A 17,196-nucleotide genomic window follows, 5' to 3' on the forward strand; every position below is an offset into this window, starting at 1 on the left:
GAGACTGATCCTCGGTATGTGTGGTGTCTTCGTGACATTGTTGGTATAAAGTCATCCAGGTGCTAAGCACCGCCCTCTGGCGGTCAGAAGGAATGAAATAGAACGAGAGTTACTTCTGTAACTAAGGTTCTATGAATTCCGGATGACCGCCAGAGCTGCCTGTCACTCAGACTCCCTGCGAGTACATTCCGAAAAGGAACTAGTGCTGGGTGAGCGGGGCTCTTATCGACCTCTGACGTCACCCAGGTCACGTCCAATGGCGTGACTTTGTTGGTATTTTATTCTCGACCTTTGTGCTGCGCACACGTAGATATCCAGGTGCTAAGCACCGCCCTCTGGCGGTCATCCGGAATTCATAGAACCTTAGTTACAGAAGTAACTCTCGTTTTGCTTATATGGTAACTATAGCTGCTAAGAGAGCTGCAGCAATCAACAGTGTGCCCCACTTTACAAACAGTAAAGATTGTTGTCAGCACTTATTTACAAAATTTTGTCAGATCAGTAAGAAGTAAGCACATAAATATTATGCACTAAAATGCTTGTTTATATGATGGCACTGTTATTTTTGCTTGTTAGCAAATAAATAAATAAATAAATAAATAAATAATAATAACAACATTTGTATTTTCTGTTTCAGAGCATTAAATGTATTGAATTGTATCGAAAATCGTACCGAACCGTGACTTAACTGTATCGTTGCATCCCTTATACTGTACGTACATACATATATATATTAGGGCTGTCAAAATTATCGCGTTAACGCGCGGTAATTAATTTTTTAAATTAATCACGTTAAAATATTTGACGCAATTAACGCACATGTCCCGCTCAGACAGTATTCTGCCTTTTGATAAGTTTTACAGCAAGGCTCTTTGTGCTGTCTAACAGCGAACTCTTGCGGTCACTTTGCGACATGGTTTATTGTTTTCTTGCTAGTTCAATATGGCTGCACGACATCTTGGGCTGACGCCTACGTTGTAATGTTGTGCTTATATGATCCTTGGACAAGATTTGTCCGTAAGTATGGTTGTTGTAAAGAATGTACATATTATGTTAGTAAGCGAAATGTTATATTTTTTGTATGAGACTCTTTTTGTTTATGTTTAGTGAACCTGTATAGTGTGCTAAGCTAACGTTGTTGCTAATGCAATGCTTGTGTACTTTTTTTTTGTAGTTTTACGACGGTCTAAAGAGGACAATGGTTTGAGGCAATTTTATTAATAAATCAGATGAAAAAGGAAGAAGTCTGATTATTAAGGCGTCGTTCACTAGCTGTCTAGCTTTGGAAAAAGTAGACGCTTCAGAGTGAGGACAGCATAGACAGATTTAAATGCAGGCATGAAAATGGGTCAGGGGTTAAAAAGGTGAGAAGGGTGTGGAGGAAATATGTTCCAGTACACTGTATTGTACACCCCAACAAAATATTGAGCTCTGTCGACCCACACTGTGTTTCAGCAGGGCCATGCAGAGACCGGTGGAGGGGTGGGTGCTCGTAGATCAAAAGGGGCACATGAACAAGTATTTAATACACCTTAAAACAACATAACTTACATTTTAACCAGCTTTAGATAATAATTGGCTGCGACTGTGACATACTTTAATTGGGAGGGGGCAACAGTGAATAGAGATCAAAACTGTCATCAACACTTTCTGGCTGTGACTGAGTCAGTCTGCCTCTTTTCTTCCTTCAACCTCTGCATCAAAACTTCCTTCCTCAACTTGTTCATCTGAGAACAAACCACATCAGATGGTCACTGAGCCACCAACAGCACAGTTTTCTTAAAACTATTATTTCATTATTATCCATACTTAACAAATCTAGCACCTAATGATTAATAAAGAAATGACATAAAAATCTTTTAGAAAAATAACATTGTAATTGTATTTATAATTGGATTTAACACCCGACTATCCTTGCAAACTTGTTCTTACCAGGTCTGCTATTCACCCAGCTGATGAGGTATCCACTGCCTTTAGCAGCCTCATCTAACTCCTTTTTTTTATCCCTCAATCTCCCTTCCCTACGACGCATGTCTATGTAATGAAATATAAATATTTTAAAAAACAAACAGACTCCCCGGAGGCTTTTAGTTTTAAAGCTTTCTTAATTTCTTTCTCACTCAATAACGATGGAGTTAGATTTGTGTTTTTATTATTCAATCAAAAAACAAAGTTACTTCTATCAAAAACAAAGTTGCTTCAATCAAAATACAGTATATACTTTTAATCCCAAAAAGTAGCTTCAATAAAAAAAAAAATGTTTTTGATTGCAATAATAAATTTGAGACAAAAAAAGCATTTGAAAACTATTTTTCTTGATTGAAACACATTTTTCCATTTAAGTAATGTTTTGCGTTTGGGCCACATTTTGGCTAAGACATTTGTGTCTTTATTATTCAATCAAATAAGTTGCTTCAAACAAAAAAATATATATAAAAAGAAAAACTTTGCACATGTGCCAATCACCGTTTACCAAAGCCTGAGAGGGTTTGAATAGACTCACTATGAAGCTTTTAAAAAAGCCAAGCATTTTCTAACTGCTTTATTCTTGTTTAAAAATAATTCGGTGGGGCAGTAACATGATTAAAACTTATCATAATTCTTACATTTTGAAGTGCTTGAAAACCATTTATAAATGATACTTTGGTGAAAAAAGTGAAAAAACATGTCTTATATATACAGGACTGTCTCAGGAAATTAGAATAAGAACTTTACCACAATATTCTAATTATCTGAGACAGTCCTGGATTAAGAACTTTACCACAATATTCTAATTATCTGAGACAGTCCTGGACTGTCTCAGATAATTAGAATATTGTGATAAAGTTCTTATTCTAATTTCCTGAGACAGTCCTGTATGTATCTTTTTTCCAATGTAAAATCTGAATAAATGCATTGAACACGCACAAAAAAATGGTGTGGGGGGGGGGGGGGGGGTTGCAGCGCTACTTCGCGGTTTTCACTTATTGTGGCGGGTTCTGGTCCCCATTAACCGCGAAAAACGAGGGATCCCTGTATTTCTGAAAAGCTTTAAGAAGCAGGACTCATTCCCACCACTCGTCGGGCCGCTGTTGTGCCGACACCGGCTGTCAGCTCAAATCCAAGCCGAAAATAACGCGTCTCCGGCGGACACCGGGAGCAATGTGAGGTGCCCCCTCCATCCGAGAGGAAGCCGCTTAATTTGACTCAACAGTGTGTTTCCTCGTTTATATTACCGCTAAATACCCAAGCTTGACGCCAATTTAACGGGAGCTATTTTTTTTCATGGGAGATTTGGCTAGCTCTGGCAGTGTTCAACGCAAGCTGCAACGAATGGCAGTAATTTTTTTATATCGCAAAACGTGAAAACGATTGAAACCATTACTCACCAAATTCAATCTGCTGGCAAATACAAGCAAGTGTGTATGCTGCGCTCTGGTCTGCCCCGATGTGGATAAGGCCTGCTTTTTGTTTTCGCTGCTTTGCAATGCAACCGAAGGCGCTCCGAGCACTCCATGTACACGCGTAAGGAGTGCGCGCGTTTGGAATAATGGAACGCAGCTTGGGCCGATGATTGGTTCTCGTCAGCGAAGCATCTAGAAGGATTTGCTGACTGTGTTCTTAAGTGCTCAGTTGACGTACTAAGTTAATCACATGATGATAATAATAATAATTAAATAAAACCTCCCGACCCCCCCCCCCCCTCCCAAAAATAATTTCTCCTCGGATCTACGCAATTCACGTAGGTCGCCCTTTTAGACTTCAAAACGGCGAATTTCGCCGAAAGGTGAGAGATTTTCATGCCTGTAAATGACAGTAGAGTGAAATGCCCACTACAGTCCTTATGTACCGTATGTTGAATGAATATATCCATCTTGTGTCTTATCTTTCCATTCCAACAATTTATTTTAAAGAATATATATATAATTTACAGAAAAATATGACATATTTTATAGATGGTTTGAATTGCGATTAATTGCGATTAATTACGATTAATTAATTTTTAAGCTGTAATTAACTCGATTAAAAATTGTAATCGTTTGACAGCCCTTATATATATATATATGTATGTATGTTTTTTTTTTTTTTTTTTGCTAACAGAGTGGTATCGGAATGGTATCGGTATCGGCCGATACTGCACAGCCAGGTATCTGTATCGGGCTCAAAAAATGGTATCGGTGCAACACTATTCGCAATAGGCTAATGCTAACAGCGAACTTCCTTTTAAACTCTCAGACATTTTTTACATACATTTCGTGGCCTCCAGGTGGGTATAATTCATTGATGATAATGTATTGTTTTCCTGCGGAGTGTGTATAATCATCAAATTGGCATTGTCCATGTAGACGCTACAATATAGCTCGTCTGTCAAGGTTCATTAATTGGAAACCTTTATTTATTTATTTCTGGAGTCAATTTTTTTTAATTTTACGGACAAAAAATATTTTTTAGTAAACGTCAACAAAAACTAGATGAAGGCAAACACATTTTGAGGTGCATTCTTGTTCTCGTTAGCATTAGTAATTAACGTGGCGAGCATCATCTTAAACTCTCAGGCAACTTTTTTTTTTTTTTTTTTTTTTTACATACAGTTCGTGGCATCCATGTGGGTGCAATCAATTGAAAATAATGTACAGTGGTACCTCAACATATGATCGCGTCGACACACGACCTTTTCAACATCCGACGTAAAATTTGACTCGCCACTTGTTTCTACATCCGACGACATGCTCGAAATACGACGATTTATGACAGCGCGGCAGTTTCTTTGTTTTGCCGCAAGACTGACGCACACCAAATAATTTTTTTAAAAAAACAACTTTTCTACTAGATTTTTTTTAGGGATTAAAAAGTCTGGAGAGCATATAAAAAGACTTCCAGTCAACGGCAGCCAATGAGTTATTGATTTATATTTTTTCCAAAAACAGAAAAAACACAAAATATAAAAAATAGGATTCCTGTAGTCTTGCTCTTATTTAGTCTTGCTCTTATTTTCATTTGATTTCAATTTTATTTTAGCTAAAAAATAGGTTTGTTTTTTTATTTAGGTGGAACACTCAAAATGACATGGCAGGGCCGCAGTTTTGACAACTGATATAATGTAAGTTATTTTACCCAGAGTGCATAGGGAGGAGATAAGCAGCCAGCCGATGTGCATCCTCTGCAGCGCGATGCGTGCGTTCTGCGAAGCCGACCGCAGCAAGTCCTCGGACAGATCCAGCACCGCCTGCAAAATTGGCGCGGTTAGCCCACATCGCTGACTGAACTCCGACTCACTGGTCAGTTGCGCACCTTGCTCTTGTCGCACGGTATTCCGAGGGTGCGGCACTGCACCGCTGCGACGAGGGCGGCCAGTCCGGCGCCGTAGCCCGCAACAGCTTCGGGGCAAGACCTGAGCGTTGTCAGACGCTCTGCGCACCGGTCCAGCAGCGGGCAGCACTGCGACGGCACGCCCACTGCCACGCAACGCAGGCACCAGGCGGCAGCCAGCCGGGCTCGAGGCATCGGGTGGAGGAGGACTGAGATCACGGAGTCCAGGAGGCCTGCGTGCACGAAAATGTCGTTGGGTGCTGGAATTTTGGTCAACCCACTACAGAAAGCCCAAACCTCAGTTACTCATTTCAGTTTCTTTTTGTTTACTTGGGTTACCTTTAAAAATGGAGGACATTTTAAGTCTCACCCTTCAAATCTTAATCTACATACTGTAGTTTCTGAGCAGGGGTGAAAAATAACTAATCAGTTAAAGTAACAAGAGTAAAAGGAAGTCATTTTTTGCTTCACTTGTCATTTTTGGAGTATTTTTAAACCATATACATAAAGGATTGGAGGAATTCAGAAGTACCGTACATTAAAAACCAGCAGAAAATGTCGGCGCATTCATTGGATCACTTTTAACACCATACTTTTAATCAAACTCCATATCATTCATATAATTCATTTATTTATCTTCTGAACCGCTTATACTCATGAGGGTCGCGGGAGCCTATCATAGCTAACTCCAGGCAGAAGGCAAGGTACACACTGCACAGGTTGCCAGCCAGTCGCAGGGCACATATAGACACACAATCATTCACGCACACCTACGGACAATTTGGAGTGTTCAATCAGCATAAAATGCACGGTTTTTGGTGATGTGGCAGGAACCCGGAGAAAACCCGCGCAGGCACAGGAAGAACACGCAAGCTCAACACAGGTAGGCCGTAGCTGGGATTGAACCCGCGATCTCAGAACTGTGAGGTGGACGTGCTAATCACTGTCCCACCTACATAATGTGAATTATTCACATATAATAACGTAGAAAAATGCTCGTCTTTATTAAATGCTTCATTGAGTGAGTCCACTCAAATTCACTCGCACTGCTGAGAACAGCCTCTCACTTACACAATGAATGAGTTGCAACAGCACACTTCTATGTACTAAGCTTAACGATGATTAACACATTTGTGCCAGATCAAAGCTACAAACCTGTCAATCATCGTTAACTTTGAGTACCAAACGCCAGCTGCACTGGTGACCAAGAAAACCAGTTTGGTCGCACTGCTTAGCAGAAGGGAGGGTGAGAGGCTGTGGCGCTGTACAAGCATGAAGCCAAAAGACAAGTTTGCGTGTTCATAAAAAAAAAAAAAAAAAAAAAAAAAAAAAAGTTAGCGCACGTCCTTTTGCTGCAAGTATTGCACATCCGCACATCGCAATGACGATGTTCAGGTATAATTTAAATATTTTTTAAAAATTAAAATTTGTTCTTTTTCACCCGATTCAGATTCTCTGAAAAACTGTTAAACTGTTATTATTATATTGTACTGTACTTGTGCATGTGCCGGTATGAGATTTTGACGGTACGATAACCGTGAGCAAAAATACCGCGGTTTTACGGTATCACGGTATTGCAATTATAGCTCTAAAATGTGTTATTTTAGAGGTATGGGCTAAAAGAAAATAATTTTTTTTAAAAACTTTTTTCCGGGATATTTTTATTTTTCAGAAAATATTTGCAAATTGGAACATGAATATTATGTTAAAAATAAATAAATAAACAAACAAAAAATTTTAAATAAAATTAAAATAAATAGAGCTTATAGACTACCCACAGCCACAGCTCAGGTTGCTCAAGATTGGAACAAGAACTAAATTAATAGCCATAAAAAAGTAAAAACACTTCTAAATAAAATTGAAAAATATTGACTGTAATTTTTATTTTTTTATTTTTTATTTTTTTTTGAAGGGGCAAAACCTCAAGTGAAGTTTCGCCATTTTCAGCGACTGTGTCAACTCTAGTCTACATGTCATGCCTTTGTGTTAAAAAGACGCAGAATTCATAAGTTAATAAGTTAAAAATGGATAAGTTAGTTAAAATGTGAATGTTGTTGTGTAAAGGTTTCATCTAAAACCACTGGGAGTGAGACCTCTTCTTGTCCAGCGAGCGTACATTTGTGCTTAGGGCAAGATCATCTGTCGCAATTAGCGATCTTTGATGTTCCTTCATTCAAGCTTGTTTCTCAGTGGCCGTGAGATTTATAATCTCGACGAAGTTGCTCTCCCAGCTAAGACTAGGCTAACATTCGTCTTTGTAAGTTTTTAGTTAATTTGTATTTTGAATTTGAAAGGAAAATGTGTGTTTTGTTTTTGGCGAACTTTTTCATGGATGACTTCCTCACATTCTGTTCTGTTTGTGGTAATGAAGCTACTCACACGTGTAAAATACTATTGTACAACGTTTTAAAACGGTATATTTCAGTTACCATGATTTGAGACCTCCATAAATTCAAGAAAAGTACGCCTTTTGTTTGGAGTGTTTCTTTTTTGGTGTTTAGCAGAACAGCGTCACTGACACACACACATCAACAACCGGAGAGGGAGGGGTGAGCGCTGCCGCTACAAGATACCTCTGGCTGCATTTTTGAGACTTGTAAAATAGCGAATACCATACCACGGTATGACGGAAAATTTTAGTGGTTTTGAAACCATGATGTTTTCATGCCACGGTAAACCTTGAAACCCGTAACCGGCACATGCCTAACTGTACTACTGTATAACACATTACATAACCACATTAAGCCAAAGAAATTTTTAAAAAATTCGGACGAGAGAAAAAAGACCAACAAAACTGACGCACCATTCGTCCAAAGAGCATGAGTGCCCTCTAATGGAGAAAATAGCTCTTTCGAGTCATGTTGAGGGCAGCGCTATATGTCATAATACTTCAATTTTTACGGTGCTTTAAAGACACCACGTGATTAAACAGGCCATCGTGATCATAGAACGGCAAGCTTGAGTCTGATTGTTCCATTTCATTCCTTCTGACCGCCAGAGGGCAGTGCTTAGCACTTGGATATTTACGTGTGCGCAGCACAAAGGTCGAGAATAAAATACCAACAAAGTCACGCCATTGGACGTGACCTGGGTGACGTCAGAGGTCATATAAGACCCCCACTCACCCAGCACTAGTTCCTTTTCTACATTCTCGCATCAGCGAAGGTCGTAGTACCGTGTTTATACCGCGCTTGCCAGAAGTCTCGAAACCAACTTGGTTGGAGCTACGTGGATTACGTCCTCCAGAGGCTGCGATCAGCAGCTGGACTATCAATTTCTTCACGTTCTGGATCATCTTCAGTTACATATTTTCTGTGAGTGTTTTCCACTCCGGATGATTGTTATAAGTCATGGAGATGTGATTATTGTTCCTGTGTCTCCATGGTGAAACTGGTTATGCTATTGCTTGCGTCGCTGACAAAAAAATGATATAAAATAAAATCTTATATATAGACCCTACCCACGTGACGTCACAACTCCGCCCTCCTGACTGGTGCCGCCCAATTGTCCGTCAACACATCGTGTTGACCTGTTACGGCTACGTACATTCCTCCTATTTACGGCGTGTTTCTCTGCTCGTTAACATTAATAATCAAAATGGTGAAGGCGTGTGTGGCGGTCGGTTGCAATAACAGAGAAGATAGACGGAGAGACTTGAAGTTCTACCGGATTCCGAGAGACCCGGAGAGGAGAGAGCAAACATTAAAAGCCCTAGCTCCATTGACAAATGACATGAAATACATTAGACTTGACAGTGGATGTTAGCAAGAACAAAAGATTTTGAATTGAAAATTTCGTAACTCACCTTTCCAAGCACAAGATAGATTCCTGCCGAATTTTCGTGGACGAGGACCTATTTCACCCAACCAGCAACAAAGTATTTATAAGCCTCCAAGCTCTTAAAGTTTTTCAAACTTTCGTGAGAATAGCCTGATTTTGTGTGGACAAGATAGTTGTAAATATCAGGGTAGCTAGCAGATGTCAGGCAAATAAGGCGAAGACAGCGGGTCGAAAAACATCGATTTAGGCATCAAATATGGATCTGGCGAATGGATAAACTGAAGCTTTTCCGCATAACGCCTTTTATGCAACGCATCAAGTGAGTTTACGGCATCCGAAAGCACCGGGTCTTCCATGAAATGCATTATAAATTGCTCGATGAATTGAGACCATTGATAATACAGACACAAAATGACGGACAAGGAGGCGGAACAATACAGCGATCACGTGATTTTGTGACGTCGGTGGGTAGGGTCTATAGAATAAAACGGAAAGATGTAACAGCTAGTGTAGCCCAGAGTAGCGGAGTAAGGGTAGTGTTTCTTTTTAACAAACCTACTTAAGTAAAAGTAAAAAGTATGGCTTAGTAAAACTACTGTAAGAAGTACATTTTTCTCAAAACGTGACTAAGGTAAATGTAACGGAGTAAATGTAACACGTTACTACCCACCTGTGCTTAAAACAATCCGGTTTACATCTGCCTGCAATGTTGCTGTAACTGTATACTTTCGCCTTGATAGCTTGCTAGATTTTCAACATGACCATCCACTGAGTTTTGTAAACCCTTTTGCCTCAATCTGGATGATGTTGCACTGGATTTGCGCCAACATATATCATTTAATAGCCTCCGGTATATACGTCTGTCTGCAATGGCTGTGCCGTTAGTGACGAAGCATGTCTGTTTTGCAAGCGTAATTAAAGGGGGTGGAGCTTTTGCGAAAGGTCAATTGATTTTGACTCGGAGGGGCGACTTAACGAATGTTCATTCGCGCTTTCCAGTCAAAAAGGATTGAACATCTAACCCCATCAGTGGCAGCCAACGAGCTAATTATTTTTTTTAACATCGTGCAAAATGATGCCAAAAAAATGTGCCAAGGGAAGAATCATTTTTAAAAACTCGTGTGTGTGTGTGTGTGTGTGTGTGTGTGTGTGTGTGTGTGTGTGTGTGTGTGTGTGTGTGTGTGTGTGGAAGTGAAACCTGTACTACTGTCAGTCAAAAGCGGGGCGGCCATGGAGCCCAAGTCTTGAATCAGCGCTCCCAACTCCAGGAGGCAGCAGACCAACACGTGTTGACTAGAGGTGCCGGCCTTCCCATCCGTGTTCCCGTCAGCCGCGGAGAGATCTGCGTGCGCAACAAACACATTGAGACGTCAATTAAATTTGCCTTGACTATTAAAATAGTTGCTCATAGCTGTTCATTTCATAATCATTTCCGTACCATCCCAACCACAGGATTAATACAATTTTCATTCTCCAGTAACCTGCGGGATTTCCTAAAAAACTAACTCTAGTTTCCAATGCTGATCCACGTCAGTCTTAAGATTGACCTATCGTACCCCTCCTGACGAATTTCCGTCAATATGACAAAGGACTTTAACTTGCTTCCGTGTCTCTCACTTCTAATGGTTTGGACGTCAAATGCTATCAATGCTACTGGAAAGTGATTATTTACATCCTTTATGCTAGCACAAACTCACCAAAAGTGTGCTTGTGCTGTGCCACGGTGGCGCACAGTTGCCTGGCAGCGTTGCCCTGTGCCTTCTCGCCTAGGAGGGACCCCACTGTACTCCTCAGGATGAAAGAGACGCAGCGGCAGGTGGCCGCGGCAGCATCACCCGTGCCGAAGTTGGACACAAGCGCCATCAGCGGTGACAGGAATGACGCCAAGTTGGCCTCTAGCCAGGCGCCCCCCATCAGCGACACAAAGACCACGCAAGCCTGCGGAAAAGGACAATTCAGTCAAACTTAACTCTTAAGTGTCAGGGGAACAGCCAACATCATTATTACTTACATTCCAGAAAAAACTTGTTTTATGAATTGGAAAAACACAGTATTGTATTTTCTGATGTGTAATAGTGGGAAATTTAATGACAAATTATGAACTCATGAGCAGCCACTGACAGTGTCAGGCGTCCGGTTCTTTCCGACTGGCAGACTCCCCCGCCTCCCCAGACATTTTCATCACTTTAAACTGTTAACATTTTATAGACCAAGCGACTATTTTTAGTCATTTAAAAAATATATATTAGCAATTATTTCTTAAATTATTAATCATTGTCGTATTTTTTATGAATAATTATAAATAAATAAAAACGGATTGTATGTCTAGTGCTGTCAATGGCAGCCAATGAGTTCAATGAGTGCCCTTTAAGGGTAAAGGAAAAAAACTAAATTTGTGCATTAAATACAAAAAGATAGTATTTTAATTAAAAAGTGGGGAAAAAACAAGCTATTCTTTTAATTTAAACTGGGACTGCAGCTATCGATTATTTTGGTAGTCGAATAATCGAGTAACCGGATTAGGAACATTTATATGCGTTGGAGAATAAATTTTAGATGCCTGCTGAAATTGCACTTTCAAAAGGGCATTAATACGAACAGAAAATAAAATCCAGAGTGTTTCTTCAAACTATGCAGAATTGCACTTTTATTTAAAAATAAATCAAAATACCTGAACTTTGCCTCAAACGGTATTAAAAAAAGAAAAAAGGAAATGAGGATGTAAGTACAACAATTGGCTAACTTGCATAGCAAAAGTCCGCTGTCTTAAATGCTGTAAAATGCTAACTTTTTTTTTTTTTTTTTTTTTTTTTTTCAGCAAATCACTCAAACACATTCCCACTAAATTATGAATGCATTAAAAAACATGTTGGTCTTAACAGGGAGCAGCTAGATTAAGCCATGTCAAATGAGTTATGTCATATTCCCTGTTGCCACTAGAGGGCAGTGTACCCGCCCAAATCAATAAAACTAAATGCAAACACTTTCAAAACAAACCATTATAACGTCAATGATGAAACAAATACTCGAAGCAGCAAAATTTGATTCAAAGCTGTTTTTCGAATTGAATTACTCGAGTTAATCGATTAATTGTTGCAGCACTAATTTAAACTCAAAACAAAAATCTCTTTCAGGGTTTTTTTTTTATATTTTTTTTCTTTAAAGGGCAAATTATACTTAAATCACTTACTTTAAAATCATTTAAATATTTCATATTTTTTTCCCTAATACACAAAGGATTTTTATTCATTTATTACCTATTATTATTTAATGAGTGTTAATAATTCTTTTTCCAAAAGACTCCACGTGATCCATAAACTCTATGCTCTTTCTGTTGCCCCCCAATCTCCTGTCACTACCGTTTAATAGCATTCTCCTACCCATCCTTCTGTATTGTTCGCCCTGCTTTTATAATATGCTGTTCACCACCAACAGGAACAAACTGATCAAAATAACAATCACAAAAATAATCACAGAGCAGTCACAAGCCTTGCACTGTCAATAACAATCCCCTGACCTCACACTTCAAACTGGACCCTGTGATGGAGACAGGCTTACTTCAGTAAATGCTTTGTCCCATCTGCCATCTTAGGACTCAATTACCTCCCACGATAGCCCTGTAAGGGCCAGTTGTTTGAGTGTTCTCTTTGTCTACCCTAAATATTGTCTATTATGAATTGAGGTGGTTTGTATTAATGTTGGTGATGACAGACTGTGAAAAAGAATTTCCCTGTGGGACAATAAAGAGTGTTAGCTATCTTTCTAGCCATCTTTTTTTTTTAATTTATTTCCCTATTTATCATTTGATTTATCTATTTTTAGGTTTTCTTATTAAAACAAACTTTTTTTCCCAATTTTTAAAATAATAAAGATTATTTTTTAATAGTATTTTTGTTTTTGTAATTAAAAGACTAAAATATTCTTTTTAATAGAGAAAAAAAATGTATTCATTTTTTTAAAAATGTAAGTTGTTTTAGTTTTAAAAGCGCAAAATAAAAAAATAGTCTCTTGAGTATTTTTTTTTTCATTTTTTTGTGACAAATTGATAATTTATTTGATAGTTTAGTTTGACGGCGCTAGACATCAAAACCATTTTGATTCGGAGTATTTTTTCCGCAGACATATTTAATCATTTTAAGTAAAAAATAAATAAATAAAGATTTTATTTGAAGGCATTTTTAATTGGAAAATGATAAAGAACCAAGCATTCTTTTAATCAATTAAAATGTTAATTCAATGTACTTTATTAAACAAAAAAAAGGAAAATAAAAACTGAATATTCTCTTTAATTATGTATTTCTTCAGTTTTAATTTAAAAAACAAAAAAAGGGTAAAACAGTAACTATAATTTAAAAATATTTTTAATTCAAAAAATATTTTTAATACTAAATAATTTTGTTTGTTTTTTCATTTATTTGATATTTTTGACGTCTTTAAAAATAAAAAAATGATCAGGGTGCCCTCCCAGTCAAAATGGATCGGACGTCTATTACAGTCAACAGCAGCTAAAGCGCCTCGGTGACGTACCTGGGTGACGCCGATGCGGACCTCCTTGCTCACAGAGCTGGTCCCCTTCAACATGTCGCCACTGGCCCGCAGGAAGCCCGCGCCACCCCTCACGAAGCCCAAAGACAACAGGTCCATGACCTCCTCCAAGGCGCCGCGGCCTCGCCCACTATGTCTGGGGGCTCCACGAGGGAAAAAAGGATCAGCACAGGAGAAGCGCTGAATCGCTGCTTCAACTGGACTTACAACTGCCGTGATCTCCAGGATCCAGCGCGGATGCCAGAAGGCTTCCTAGCAGCTTGGCGACCAAGACGCGGGCGTCATGGTCAGAACCCTCGAAAGCCCGGAAGCACAGCGTGGCCGCGTTTTCCAGCTCGCTGGTCCAAAGGAACGCCGCCTCGCGTTGTAGCTCTAGCAGGCACTGCGGAAAGACGGAGACACAAATGATTTATTTATCCAAGGACACAACATAGCAACAAGAGTTAAAGTGATACTATTTTTTGGATCTCGATACTGATTCTGACACCGGGCTGTACAGTGTGGTTTTTGGCAGCCCTTTTAATTTTCATCTTAGTCTTTTGGCCCATAATACCGCATTGGCCCGGATATAAGACGGCCCTGATTATAATACGACCCCCTCTTTTTCAAGACTCAAGTTTGAAAAAAAAGACTTTTTGAACACCAAATTAATTTTTATACAGAAAATAATTACAGTACATCCGAAACAAATGATTATAACAATATATTTGAGAGAAAAGCATGTTATTTTGCCTCATTCAAATCTTAATATCTGAACATTTAAATATGTAAACTAAAGTGCAATCACATTCGTAAATGAAAGTCTTCTGGTTTTTGAAATGTAAATAAACCAATCTATTGTGATAAAACAACAAAATTGCAATAACTGCATTAACCATCAAAGTGAAGTCTAACTGTAACCTTGAAACAAATCTGAATAACGAAAAACATTACAATAAAATAATGCAAACTGGTTAAACTTGAGAGAAGCTGATATCTGTCATGACAGAACATCGCTTCAATGATATCTGGCGCCATCTAGTGTCGTGAATGGGTATAACGTCTAGACCGCGAATATAAGACGACCCCCTCTTTTTCAGTCTAATTTCAATGCAAAAAACACAGTCTTAAATTCGGGCCAATACGGTACTTAGTAGTCTTAGTCATCTCAAAATGTGTTTGTCTTCGTCTACTTAAAAACTCTGGACTAAACTCGTCTACTTTTAGTCAACATTCACTAATAATGTTTTCGTCTGTAAAATTAAAAAAATTTAGTCCAAAAATAAATAAATGTCTTCAGCTATTTCAAATGAACACTGATAGACGAGCGCATATTGTAGCATATATTGTAAGGACAACGCTATCAGAGGTCGACAATACAGTGTATCACAAAAGTGAGTACACCCCTCGCATTTCTGCAGATATTTAAGTATATCTTTTCATGGGACAACACTGACAAGATGACACTTTGAAACCCAAATAACTCAAAACATAGCCATTCATATCTAAACCCCTGGCAACAAAAGTGAGTACACCCCTTAGAAACTACATACCTCCCTGAATGTCCAAATTGAGAACTGCTTGTCATTTTCCCTCCAAAATGTCATGTGACTCAGTACAGGAGTGCTGTCAGCATTGCTGCAGAGATTGAAGAGGTGGGGGGTCAGCCTATTAGTGCTCAGACCATACGCCGCACTCTACATCAAATTGGTGTGCATGGCTTTCACTCCAGGAGGAAGCCTCTTCTTAAGACGGTACACAAGATAGCCCGCCCGTCTCATCAGACCATCGGACACGGTTCCAGTAATCCATGTGCTTTGTTGACATGTCGTCAGCAAACTGTTTGCGGGCTTTCTTGTGTACCGTCTTCAGAAGAGGCTTCCTCCTGGGGTGACAGCCATGCACACCAATTTGATGTAGAGTGCGGCGTATGGTTTGAGCGTTAACAGGCTGACCCCCGACCTCTTCCATCTCTGCAGCAATGCTGACAGCACTCCTGTAACTAGTCACATGACATTTTTGGAGGGAAAATGACAAGCAGTACTTAATTTGGACATTTAGGGATGTACGTAGTTTCTAAGGGGTGTACTCACTTTTGTTGCCAGGGGTTTGGATATTAATGACTATATTTTGAGTTATTTTGAGGGGGAAATAAATTAACTCTATTATATAAGCTTCACACAGACTACTTTTCATTGTGTCATTTTATCAGTGTTGTCCCATGAAAAGATATACTTAAATATCTGCTGCAATGCTAAAGGTGTACTCACTTTTGTGATACACTGTAAATGCCCCGGTGGCCCGGACGTACTTATAAAACAGACAGGACCACCAAAATACTCCAAACACAAATAATGTGTCGATTTAAGAAAAAAATCTTATTTCACATTAATTCCCAGTGGTTCTGTGTTTTGATGATGTTACGCTATCCCAATCAAAGACAACTTTGCAGTCTATGCAGCCAGCCATTGCTCTCCGTGGGATGTAAACACACCTCGCTCGCTCTCGCGTGAATGCGCTTAATCTGATTACCGGTGCTGATTGTCAGTATCTCAATACCCACCTAACGTTATGCTACAATACGACACATTTAGAACTTTAATTTAGAATTTGAGCTAATTTGCATAATCACCTTAGCTGCGGCACATCTAACCGCCATGGAGCGGTCTGTCAGGCAGGTCCTGGCCGCTTTGTAAACGTCGCGATGACCCGATGCTGCACCCGCACCAAGACCTCGCAGCATCCTCTCCAGCGACATCATGATCTCGTAGCGACCTTGGGACTGTCAGAAAAAAAACTTCGGTGACAGCGAAAGTCGTCCAATCCATTTGGACTGGAGGGACGAATGAACATTCGCAACTTGAGCAATGAGTGTTTAATTTTTTGTTGTTTTTAGGCATGACCAACCTCAGCATGCTTCAGGGCCTTCAGCAGGTTGGCCAGCGTGTCCTTGAAGAGACCGCTCAGCATCCGGCCCAAATGCTCAAACATGGCCCCAAGACATGCCACGGCCGCCCTAGAACATACAAACACCCTCATGTGACAATATTTGAAGAAAAAAAACACGTCAGCCATTTTGTTGTCCCAAGCCTCACAATCTGTTGGGGAGACCGGATGGCGAGTCGTCCCTGACGCGAATTAAGTCATTGCACTTTTCCACCAGTAAGCTAGAGGGTACAGAATCTCCCAGCCGAAAAAGCAGCGCCAGGCAGTCGGCTAACAACCCGCGGGCAGGCGGGCCGGGCGATCCCACCAAAACGCACGACAGCTGATCCACTAAGCGGTGCTGATTCTGTTTGACGGTGGCCTAAAAGGGAGAACGAACATTAGCTTCCTCGACTCTTTATCCAGGGAGTCCAACTTACCCTGTCACTGGACGGGAGGAGCTTCTTCAGGCGGCTGAGCCATTCAAAGATGAATTCGGCTCGCTGAGGTTCACTCAGTTGACTGCACGCTTCCTCATCCAGCAGGAGACTCTGAACGCTCGTCATCTTCCTTCTCAGAAAGCCGCAGCCGGCAACCTATCGAGCATCCTGCCCACATTTCCCACAATGCAAGAAAGACGATATCAACCTCTTGACTAGATTTTTTGGCAGCAATCGT

General features: G+C 39.9%; 1 protein-coding gene across 4 annotated transcripts in view; it reads right to left on the reverse strand.

Moving 5' to 3' along the window:
• The window catches only part of heatr5a (HEAT repeat containing 5a), a 74,686-nt gene that overhangs the window by 54,107 nt on the left and 3,383 nt on the right, over positions 1-17,196 (reverse strand). For all 4 annotated transcript variants that reach the window (XM_057858529.1, XM_057858528.1, XM_057858527.1 and 1 more), the window contains 10 exons: positions 16,959-17,126; positions 16,689-16,900; positions 16,501-16,609; positions 16,226-16,375; positions 13,822-13,996; positions 13,597-13,757; positions 10,767-11,007; positions 10,268-10,411; positions 5,272-5,522; positions 5,095-5,206 (listed from right to left, as the gene is read on the reverse strand). In XM_057858529.1, coding sequence (XP_057714512.1) covers positions 5,095-5,206; positions 5,272-5,522; positions 10,268-10,411; positions 10,767-11,007; positions 13,597-13,757; positions 13,822-13,996; positions 16,226-16,375; positions 16,501-16,609; positions 16,689-16,900; positions 16,959-17,084 — 1,681 coding nt within the window. In that variant the 5' untranslated portion in view covers positions 17,085-17,126. The remainder of the gene's footprint in view (positions 1-5,094; positions 5,207-5,271; positions 5,523-10,267; positions 10,412-10,766; positions 11,008-13,596; positions 13,758-13,821; positions 13,997-16,225; positions 16,376-16,500; positions 16,610-16,688; positions 16,901-16,958; positions 17,127-17,196) is intronic.

The sequence above is a fragment of the Corythoichthys intestinalis genome, chromosome 15 (genome assembly GCF_030265065.1).
Source record: "Corythoichthys intestinalis isolate RoL2023-P3 chromosome 15, ASM3026506v1, whole genome shotgun sequence".
NCBI classification, from domain to species: Eukaryota; Metazoa; Chordata; class Actinopteri; order Syngnathiformes; family Syngnathidae; genus Corythoichthys; species Corythoichthys intestinalis.